The sequence below is a fragment of the Betta splendens genome, chromosome 9 (assembly GCF_900634795.4).
Source record: "Betta splendens chromosome 9, fBetSpl5.4, whole genome shotgun sequence".
NCBI classification, from domain to species: domain Eukaryota; kingdom Metazoa; phylum Chordata; class Actinopteri; order Anabantiformes; family Osphronemidae; genus Betta; species Betta splendens.
The window spans coordinates 18,980,171-18,991,527 of NC_040889.2; the positions used below are offsets into that span (position 1 = coordinate 18,980,171).

Genomic DNA, 11,357 nt, shown 5'->3' on the forward strand with positions numbered 1-11,357 from the left:
GTGCGTGCTTTTAATCTGAAACCGTCATGACCCAAATAGTGGGTTTCTACAAGGGTGAAAGCAGCAGGTAATGATTGATCATTTGTTGCTTCATTTACATGTTTGTTGTTCAGCTGAAGGAATGTTGTGCTGCATTTCTGTCAAAGATTGACTAACTGTAAATGTCTGCTCTAAATAAAAAGATGAGCGCAAGCGCAAACTCGCCTCCACTACCCAAGCACGCAAGCATGCACAAGCTTAGTGTGGTTTGTGTTGCATAAAATCACACTTGACAGCCCAACAGTCATTTAGAACAACATATTTATTCAAATCAAAAGAAAAGGAACTAGACAAAAGGGTATATCATTCAGAACATAGCATATTCATAGAATATCTTTACATCGTCATGACCGAGAGACAGAAAAAAAAAAAAAACATACAAATGGAGAATGAAGAAAATTCAGTGAGTAATATTGCACTTTGTTTCTAAAATGTTTCAGATTCCGTCTCCCGGTTTCTTTTTCTCTGAACATTTCAGTTCCTGACTTCAATCAGCCAGGAGTTTAGCTTAGTTTTGACACTGGACTACCGAGGCCCAAGCAAATGGACTATGGAATTGACAAACCTGAAATAAATGTGTGAGCTTATTCTTTTCAGTGTAGCTTGATGTAGTTTCCCCTACAAATAAATCTTAACAGAAAATGGCAAACGGGTAAAACCGGGAACAAGACGAGTTGAGTGGAAGGAGCGGTCTGTCTGCTACCGTGGGTTACCTAAACATTTCTCAGTGTGGGGGGTGCTGGTCAACAGCTGCCACCCCTGGGCCTAGAGGGGGGGGGGGGGGGGGGGGGGGGGGGGGGCAGAGAGGTCAGAGCGACTAATTCAGGAAAGTTCTTAAACTAAAAAGCAAACTATGTCAATGCAGAGAAATACATATGAGGAAAAAACAGCAGTCAACCCAAGAGCATCAGAAAAACAAAAGCAATCACCAGGGCCTGTTTAGGATGTCCGTTCATAAAAAAAAAAAACAAAAAAAAACAAACACTTGCTTCTCAAGAATCCACCCCCACGTCCCTTTTTGTCCATCGGAATAAACAGAGGAAGGTTACGAACTTACAGGAACAGTAAGAGAGTTAACGTAGACACCAAAAGCTGTAGAATCCCCACCGGGTCTTTTCTGTGTCAAGGCCACTAAGATAAGATCACTTTAATATTTGCAGTTTTGTTGACACTGTCAGAAGCTGTATACTGTGTTGCCAGCTGGATCTGCATAAGCACGTGCACACGCGCACACACACACACGCACACAGCGCATGCCAACATGGGTCAGCTACAGGTAAAATGTAAACGTAAAAACAAAAAAGAAAGACTAAATAATGCTTTAACATCCTACATTACTACAAGATCTGCTTTACTAAAAGTCCTCGAGCGTAGTGTGGTTAGCACTGGATGTTCTTACTCAGACCTTTGCCGTCAAATGCTTACTTTTTAAATTTTCTTATCAAAAAGTGCTGCTTTCATTTAAGTCTTTGTCAAACCTCTACAGCAGCTGGTCGTCTGCGTTGAATGAGTCAGAAAACCAATGTATTACTCATGTCAACCCACTGTTACAACTAGTACTACCGCTACTCTACTTGTTCTGACCAGTCTGAATAGAAGTTTAGCAACAGGCCCAGCTTTTTGTTTGTGCTGGGTTCACTTCTTAAACTCCGAAGCAAATTCGCTTTACTATTTTTTTTATTTTTGCATTCTGGCTTCACTGGTCTGGCAAATTCTAACTTGATGACCCAAGCAGGTGTAGCAGGACCAAAAAAAAGGGAATGTGATTCATCTTGGAAAGCTGCCTCGCTTCTACAAGTATTTTCTCATTTTGGTAGTTTAGAATAAAAAGACTCTTCATCATTTTTAACAGTGCAACTTGAAAGAAAACCCTAAAACTTTTTTTTCTCTTTTTTTTCCACAACCGTTTGGCAAGTGAGAAAACCACCTGAGACAGTGCTTTTTGGGCAGTTATGCAAGCCGAGCTCGACCTGAGATTGGGACTAGAGGGGCTGCAGGTTGAGGCACGTCCCTCCACAATTTAGCACCTAGGATCTCACACGTGAACGCACACATCTCGCCGGCGGCAACTTAAGAGGCGAATGCTGGTCTGCAACCCTCCTAGTCTCAATCCAGGGGAAGCACAACACAACACAGGCCAAAAGCTAATCTACGGCTGGAGCTAAACACAAGAGCAAAATAACCGAACTGAACTGGAAGGAGGGAGGTCACGCCAGGATCCAAGCTGAGGAGGCAACATCTTAAGGAGCTTCCAGATGGAAATCGTGTGCTGCAATTGTAGTAAAAGTCTTGACTAGTTGTTGTAAGTCACTGAGGAAATATAAGGAGGAAAAACTCTCAACGAAATTCAGTGCATTGTTCTTGTCCTTTCAGTCGTCGACAAAACGAAAAACAAATCCTGTCGCTCACGGTTATGCAGAAAAAAAGTCTTCAAAGTTAAGCCCGCAGTCTCATATTAGTAGTCTGGTGCATTACGAGGCTGAAACCAAACTACAAGTGATTTTTTTTCTTAATTCTTATGACTAAACAGAGCCACACAAGTCAAGTAAAGAATAAAATGTGCAAAACAAAAATCCCAGATGAGACAGGAGAACCTAATCTTTTCTCTGCTGTTGAAAGCATTCATTCACCCAGGCAGACCGTGAGGGTTAGAACGTTGGTAATTTTCCTCTCTCCGTCTTGTTTTATTCAGGCGACTCTGCTGAAGTCTGGACAGGATTAGTCCTGCCCTTAGTGTGAGGAGCCATGTCCTTATGTGCCATGAGAACAGAAGAAAGGAGGGTGGAAGAGGAGCTTGGCAGGCTGAGCCTTGGTGAGTCTCAACACCATGGTCACCAAGGCTCTCGCTACTAGTGGGCTTTCTCCCCCGGTTCTGACTCAATGCGTGTTCATCTGCAGACATCCCGCTCTCAGCATGCAGACGCAGGAAGGGAGGGAAGGAGGGACGCCCCAAACTAGCCACTCCGCTCCTGCTTCCTTCGCAGAGGAAAGGCAGGAGCAGATTTGTCCAACCCAACTTAACTGTGGGTATTAGTCCAAGTCTCGGTTGGTTGGATAAAATGTTTTTTCTTTCAACAACAACGATGCTGTTGACATCAAGAGGAGAAAAAACAAGCAGAGCTGAGCCTTGCGCGCAGATTCCTTCGCGTTCCCCGCGCTTCTAGGGGGAATTTCAGGAGCGCCCTCAGCGTGACGGGCAGGCATCGAGCCTGCGTTCCTCTGTACGGCTGGCGTGATCTGGGTTCGGATCAATCTGGACGGAACAGGAAAAACGCGTTATTAATGGAAATGAATGGTTCTCCTTAAATCCGTTTGTAACGTGAGAGCGAGTTGACAAAAGCATTGCTCCGCTGTTTGTCGCTCACCTCGGAGTAGAGAGGAGGAGGCTGGAAGCGGAACTCGTGAATATAGGCAAAGAGAGGCCCGTCCAGCTCCTCGCGTGGTGGCGGGACATCCACGCTGACCTGCCTCTGCTCTTCGGTTACGATTTCTGCATAGCTTGGAGGAGCTGCAGACGGAGGAGAAGGCACATCAGCATCTCTGGGGTAATATTTAAAACAGGAAACCTGTTCCTGAATCACGCCTGGGAGATTCAACCGACCTTCAGGCCTCTCAGGCAAACCCATTCCCAGCCAGCTCATGCTGCACTGGCTGCTGACGCTGGAGGTGCGGGAGCCAAAGGGGTGGAGGGGGATGGTGCCAATTACCAGAGGCAGGTTCAGGGACAGGTTGATCGCCCCAGGTATGTCCACGTACACCTGGGCACAGACAAGAGGAGACAAGTTAAAATATGATGGAAATCAAATAGCTTTTTATTCCTCCATAAATCAAACCCTGACACTTGTGGCAAATAAGTTGTGCAGACATTAAAAAATAAGCGGGTCATTGTCCTGAGTGTCCCAGAAGAGAGAGTGGCTTACTAGGAAATATTGATTGTGTGCTGAAAATTATTACTAAATATAGAACAAGAGTAAATGAATGACGTCTAGGTCAGTGGTGGTTCCTCCAGAAATGTTAGCTGGACAAAATAAGAGCAGTAAAGAGGCGAGCTCACCATTAGCGAGTACTCCACTCTGATGATGCTGCAGTCCAGGATGGAGGGTGAGACTGGCGGGATCTTTAGCATCTTGCCATTCCACGTCTCCGTCTTGCCCGATGACAGAGACTCTCCTCGCAGGTTAGCCACCAGTTGCTTGACTTCCTTCATTTTCCCTTTGGCGTAGAAGGTCTGAGTCTGGTAGATGGCCGCCTTTGGCACCACCATGCGGGATGAGCAGTTCTCGATCTCGGCAAAGATCTGGATCGACTCTCCTGCAGAGTTAGAATGAATGAGACATTAGGTTTCTGTTAACAGTGCATCTTTGTGTCCTGTGCGTACTCATCGATGTAATAATCTGGAGGGTGCGATATCACTAGTTGTTAACCTGTTAAGAGATGACTGATTATTATCTAGCTTATTCTCACCTGGGGTGTATCCCTTCCTTTCAATTTTGGCACTTAGTGAAATAGGACCTGAGGTGCAGAACCAACAACAAAGTGTCTTCTCTTTTGTGCCGGCCTGTGGTGACTGCAGACAAAAACAACATGGGAAACAAAGACACATTAGTTTAAACTGTCTTTTTTCAGCAACACAATAAAAAAATCTGTTACAGCCAACTCTGTGCTTGCAAATCTGTAAAAGCTGGATCCAAACGTCTCCCTCCGAATTTCAGGGTGTGTAGTGTAGTTGAAACTGCACACCCACGGAAAACTCTTTCCAACTTTCCTCATAATTAGGAAAATTACATGAAGAGCGCGTGACTTTCTCAGCCCTTCAAAAACGGAGAGCGGTGCTCAAATGGCCTTACCAACAATAATGGAGTGTTGATGTCGATGTGCTCGAAGACTGTGAATTCCTTCTTGGTCTTCATGGGCAGGAGCCACGGCCTGTGGAGTTCTGCCTTCACCCAGTAGCGCACGCTTCCATGCTTCCCTTCGAAAGAGGTAGCCAAAGGTCTGCAGGCAGGAGGACAGGAGGAAGGGACCGACAGAGGGGTCAGAACAACTGTGCGAAGCTGTAGTCCTCCATGATGCAGGTGCAGTGCTGAAACACTTACGTCTGTGGAAGCTCGAAGCTGAATGCATACTCATGTCTTCCCGAATGGATAGTGGTGAGTCCCTCCTCCGAGTTATCATCGTCTGAAAAACAAGGAGGACACTATTCCAAACACATGTATACCGTACCTGGGTAAACTGTTCTACGAAGGCATCTGAAAGTCATACCAAAAAACATAGGGTGGGGGAGACAAGAGAGAATAGATAGATTTTACTTGTATATCGGTCTGTTATGAATTAGTGTATAGAGAGATCAGAAAGCCGATGTTTAGAGCACACCAGAGACGCTGATTGTTTGAAAGAGGAAGTGTCAGAAACTGAGAGTGCAAGGTTGTGCTTTTGCAGGAACAAAGAACCCTGTCTGGGAGAGGCCATTGTGGCAGAGGAGATGGAGTAGGATGGAAATTGGAATAAAGAAAATTAAGCCTTATTAAAAGTCAACGTAATGGAAAAAGAAATCCATCTCACTACTGAAATGAACCGCTTGTTTATTCAGTTTCCTTGCCATTATAAAAAAAATGCTTTAGTGCGGTTCATAGACGCTTGCACACAATAAACCCGGTTGTAAAATGTGAATAAATACACCTATAGTTTAATGTCCAGCACTGTAATGGCCTGAGACGCCGGGTGGACGGAGCGGCCGTGCTTCTGCCAGCTCAGCACTCGCTCCCTCCAGCAGCAGTGAGGTAAACAAGTGCGGAGCTGTCAGTCAAACGGCAGACTCCAGCAGGAGGAGACCGGCCTGAACCGGTGCGAACAGCTTCCTGCAGCCGCTCGGCTCTGCTCGGCTCTCATTACGCATTCACTGTGCGACGCCGCTAGCCTCTAGTAGCTTACTCTCGCTTTACGTCAGCCACAACAAGCCCGCAAGCTTTTATTGCCTCCTACCTCTTGTATGAACGATATATTCTCTTTTTACAGTTTACTACCTCAACTTATACACCAACCCCGTTGGCGTATGAGCCTATTTTAAAGTCTTTCCTTAGGAAAACGACACACTGACCTCACTCACCTGCGACACGCTGCAGCGCGTATTTGCCCAATAACCAATAAAAGCGAGTGTCACAGGTACTCAGCGTAAACAAACTAAACAGAGGCGCTTTCTACCACCAACAACACAATATCCAGAGGCGCGTTTCGGACTCAAAGCTGCAATTAGTTAGTTCAATGCACCGTTAAATTGAACATATATTTTGCTTAATGCACTGCAGGTATTTCTATTCCCGACCTGGTTTTCTTAATTAAAAAGTTGCTGCTGAATTTGCTGTCACGGTCCGCAGCAAAGTGATGTCATTGGCCACACATGAGCACTTCAGCCAATCACACGCCGAGCAGGAAGCTGTAGCGCCGCCCCCCTCCAGTCCAGTTACTGAACAGGATTGAACCGCTTTGAACAATGGGTGGAAACTTAAGAAAGCTACAAAGAAACATGAATAATTTGCTTTAAACATATAGAAAGAAACTGTGCACACGCCGCTGCACGTTGTTATTACACGACTCTGTTCGTTTAAAACGCCTATATTTTCGCTTTCACTTGAATAACAGCGAAAAATACAGATGCCTCGGCTGCTGTCATTCATTCTGACACCTTGACACAAACAAGTGACGAAGTAGCTGCTTTGATGCAAATCTCACAAATCTGACATTTTAGGCGTCAAATAAAACTTTTAAAAACAATTTAACGTGTTTATGATATATTACAATTTCTTGCGCCCAGAACAACAGCATCCTCCACTCTACCTGATCCCAAACAGCACAAAAAGCATCTCACAGTTTCGTCTGAACTCCTGCTTTTAAATAAACGTCCTCTGTCTTACCTCTCTCGTGCCCAATTAAAAGATCTTTGTGATTTAGGTATTCCACTTCTTCCGTGTAGTTTTGCGTGTAGGCAGTGTTGGATCCTGCATTTCTCGACTCCGTCCAACGAACTTTTGCAAATCCTTTGGCGTGGATTTTGAGAGATTTCACGCGGATTTCTCCTGTGACTTCGATGATCACCCTCCCTGAGACGCAGTCCCCGCTGGAGAAAACAGGAACATTGCTGTCATTGAGACAGTCATAGCTTACTGTGAGGCTCTTAACCTTTCCTAGCACCATGGTGGAAAGAGGCTACTGAGACCTTGAAATAAAAAAAAAAGTCTGTGAAAAAATAATCTCATAGGAAAGGGAGATGCAGTTTTTAGACACCGATCAGTATCTCTGCCCTGCACAAAGCAGTAGGCACGATCAGTGGCTTTTTATGCGAGAAGTTCATTGAGATCTGTGAAGGCTGAATAACAGCAATGGATGCTGTTATCATCCGCCTCTCTGCGTGTTGGTCTCCAGTCAAAGACAAGGAAACCCCAGCAGCTCGGCTCACTTTAAGCGACGGGCTGTGTGAAAAACAACCTTCTGCGCATGCGCTGGCCTCACTGCCCCCTCCTTCCGCCTTCTGGAACAAGGCAGAGCGATGAGTGTGGCACGCAGCCAGATGACAAGTTTGGTCAAACAGCTGAAAGACTGCACAAAGAAATGCTCAGCACAAATGTTATCGAAGACACATAGACGTATGTGTACAATACGTTAATGCACCTTATGAAAAGTATTAACAGATCAGTTTTATACTTTTAAATGAGAGCGTGATGCGAAGATTATGTTCGATAATTTCTCTACACAGAAATAAAATACACGTTGCTGTTGTTTATACGCATTTTATCTACTAATACTTAATAAACAACAAATCACCACTGAATATTACAAAGTCTGTGACATTACATGTTATATTGCACGTAGTTAAAGACTTTGCACGTCGTCTGTGACATAATCCATAAATAAGGTCTCTGAAACATCTGCATCCCTATACAAACACCTGCAAGAGCTGCATCTTGTGCAGTTGCTGCATCGTAGATCGTGTAGAGTTGCTCGCACTTGCTCTGAGCAGACGCTAGGAATAATTCCAACATTTTATGTAATGTTGCTGTTTTAACATCCAAACGATCCGTGTACAAATGGGGGTTGGGATGTCTCATTGTGTTGAACTCGCAGCTGACAGAAAAACAAGTCAGAGGCTCAAAACGCCACCTAGTGTTCACGAACGGCGTGAAATTAGCCGCAGAATCACCTGTTGAATAACCCTGGTTGCCACTAGAGCTTCTATTCCAAAAAGCAAAAACAATTAGACAGTGAAGAGAATGTTGCGTTTTTAAATCAGAGGAATAAGTTAAACCTCTAATTTATATCTGATATTTCATCCTCAAAAATGATACCTGATCATCCACCATCACATTTCAAACAAATGTTATCACATGGTCGCTCTTTGAGTTCACCAATAACTATGTAACCGGCTAGTTATTTTGCACAAGAAATGACACACATCTTTATAATTTCAAACAAAGCATCGCATATATGACGTTCTGCTCAGGGCCACAGTCCAAAGTCAGATGCAGCGGCACAAGCAGTATTTTTTGCAAAGATAAACGTTGCCCCCTAGAGTTTACATTTCGTCATTACATGTTATGCACGAGCGAGACTCAACTTATGTACAGGTAGATATTTACAATTGTTTTCTCTCTTTTTTATTAATATTTTGATGTGTGGTTATCGTTGTTATATAGTTATTTTAAATATAGTTTCCAGTCAAGTTTCTTTTCAGCACAAATTATTTAATTAAACAAAAAGCTCTTATTTTGAAATCCTAAGCGGAATGTTTACATGAAGTCCCTCAGTCTGGAGAGAATATCCGCACTTACATCTATCTTGTTTCCTCTGTTTTTTTACATTTTGACCAAATTCTCTTCTACGTCGTCATGAATACAGTAACGTTAGCTTTGATTTTCCTGTTTGGTTTTTTTCTTCAAGGTTTTTGCCAAAATGGAACCAGACCCAACATTGTGATGGTGATGAGCGACGCGTTTGTAAGTATGAAGTCACGTTACAGTGCTTAAATAGCACTGCTTTATACTTTTAGACTGATTTGAGCATGCGTGTCATTATATTATGAAGGACGGACGATTGACCTTTGATCCTGGCAGCAAAGTTGTGCAGCTGCCATATATAAACTACCTGAGGGAGCTGGGCTCCACCTTCCTCAGTGCTTACACCAACTCTCCCATCTGCTGCCCCTCAAGAGCAGGTAAATGACAGGTACTCACCAGGTAGTTCCCTCTGATTTGCAATTCACGAGATATTGAATGTGATCAATAAAATACAGAGTTTATACATAATTAACTTATCTTTGTTTGCAGCAATGTGGAGTGGTCAGTTTGTTCATCTCACTCATTCGTGGAATAACTACAAGTGCCTGGACCGTAATGTGACCACATGGATGGATTTGCTTGAGGCAAATGGATATCTTACCAAGATGATCGGAAAGCTGGACTACACCTCGGGGAGTCACTCCGTCAGGTACAAAAGACACTTCAGCTCTGGGGAATATGATTTTCACCATGGATAGATATATTCAGACACAGTGAATCATCTCTTTAGTGGTTTGCTGTCAAATTTTGTTTTGTTGGTTGGTGTTTGTCCATGTGTGTGCTCCTGCGTCCACTACAGTAATCGAGTTGAGGCCTGGACCCGGGATGTGCAGTTCCTCCTGCGCCAGGAAGGCCGGCCTGTTGCCCAACTGGTTGGGAACATGTCAACAGTAAGAGTCATGAAGAAGGACTGGAAAAACACAGGGAAGGCTGCACAGTGGCTCCGCCAGAGAGCAGCATCGCCACACCAGCCCTTTGCTCTTTATGTTGGTCTTAATCTGCCTCATCCTTATAAAACTGTGTCGCTGGGCCCCACTGCCGGAGGATCGACCTTTCAGACTTCGCCGTACTGGCTTAAAAAGGCATGCTTTTCAGTGCAGCAGCTCATCTTAAATGCTGTGTGATTTTATCTTAATAGGAATGACTGAGAAATCTTTTCAACTCACTCACTCAGGTGTCGCATGATATAATTTCCGTACCTAAGTGGCTTCCTGTGTCCGCTATGCACCCTGTTGACTACTATTCCACCTACACCAAAAACTGCAGTGGCGTTTTCACAGAGGATGAAATCAAAAACATTCGGGCCTTCTATTACGCCATGTGTGCTGAAGCAGATGCTATGCTGGGTTAGTTGAGCACAGTAAATCACCACAGGCACCTCTCACCTGGAGATCTAAAAATAGGGCGTGTGATTTTTCCCTGTGTTTCACCAGGCCAGATTATTTCAGCTCTGAGAGAGACCGGACTGCTTAATAACACCGTTGTGATCTTCACAGCGGACCACGGAGAGCTGGCCATGGAGCACCGGCAGTTCTATAAGATGTCAATGTTTGAAGGCAGTTCCCATGTTCCCCTGCTCGTAATGGGGCCTGGTCTGATGTCTGGCCTGCAGGTCAGCCAGCTTGTGTCTTTGGTTGACCTGTATCCCACTGTGCTGGGTGAGGAAGCGCACAGAAAATAAACTGTTAAAGGTGAACAGTAGCTCATATATAAATTTAAAACTCTCAATAAATATGTATTTTTCAGACCTTGCAGGAATTCCAGCAGTGTTAAATCTCAGTGGCCATTCCCTCCTTCCTCTGCTGTCGAAGTCCACTGGTCTTTCCAAGACGACGCGTCCAGACTGGGTGCTGAGTGAATATCACGGTTGTAATGCCAATGCCTCTACGTATATGTTAAGAAGTGGACAATGGAAATACATCACCTATGCAGACGGTCTGAGTGTTTGCCCACAGCTTTTTGGTGAGTTTCTAAGTCGTACGTCTCTTAGTACGGTTGAAGAGAAGCCACCAACAACCAGACTCTGTTCTTCTTTTTTAGACCTTAAACAAGATAAGGACGAACTTCACAATGTGGCTCTCAGATTCCCAGATGTTCAAGCACAGCTGGATAAGAAGTTGCGTAGCATTGTGGACTACTCAGAAGTCTCTACAGCTGTTCACCTGTATAATAAAAAAACATTTGGTGATTGGCGTGACAGTCTGGGAAGAAACTACACGATGGTCATCGCTAATCTGAGGTGGCATGTAGACTGGCAAAGAGATGCTATCGCCAATGAGAGAGCTATTGACAAGTGGCTGTATGGGTCTGTGTGAAAGTTTATAGCACAATGATGGTGGAGTATTGAGCTACACTTGCAAAAGATTCAGGACATAAAGACAATAAAAGGGTTTCTATATAGAGTTAGAACAGGATCATTTGTTCCAGTAAATCTGAATTTTACTGACCTCAACCCATAAACTATACTTAATTTGTTATTATTGTCCTTAT

At 44.2% G+C, this 11,357-nt stretch overlaps 2 protein-coding genes across 3 annotated transcripts; one reads left to right on the forward strand and one right to left on the reverse strand.

Annotated features, from left to right (window-relative positions):
• Positions 1–282: 282 nt before the first annotated feature.
• Positions 283–7,475, reverse strand: arrdc3a (arrestin domain containing 3a). Its single transcript, XM_029162558.3, has 8 exons — positions 6,951–7,475; positions 5,136–5,217; positions 4,887–5,034; positions 4,504–4,606; positions 4,094–4,350; positions 3,641–3,797; positions 3,405–3,547; positions 283–3,292 (listed from the first exon to the last, which is right to left on the reverse strand). The coding sequence occupies exons 1-8, from the start codon at positions 7,228–7,230 to the stop codon at positions 3,224–3,226; spliced, it is 1,239 nt and encodes a 412-aa protein (XP_029018391.1). The 5' UTR covers positions 7,231–7,475; the 3' UTR covers positions 283–3,223.
• Positions 7,476–8,795: 1,320 nt separating this feature from the next.
• arsk (arylsulfatase family, member K) lies at positions 8,796–11,344 on the forward strand. Of its 2 annotated transcripts, XM_029162385.3 has the most exons (8): positions 8,796–9,026; positions 9,115–9,244; positions 9,357–9,516; positions 9,667–9,949; positions 10,042–10,213; positions 10,301–10,525; positions 10,614–10,829; positions 10,908–11,344. In XM_029162385.3, the coding sequence occupies exons 1-8, from the start codon at positions 8,919–8,921 to the stop codon at positions 11,180–11,182; spliced, it is 1,569 nt and encodes a 522-aa protein (XP_029018218.1). In that variant the 5' UTR covers positions 8,796–8,918; the 3' UTR covers positions 11,183–11,344. The 2 variants fall into 2 exon arrangements, with proteins under 2 accessions (XP_029018218.1, XP_055367216.1); XM_055511241.1 differs by lacking the exon at positions 8,796–9,026 and having other exon boundaries at positions 9,118–9,255.
• The last annotated feature ends 13 nt before the right edge of the window (positions 11,345–11,357 follow it).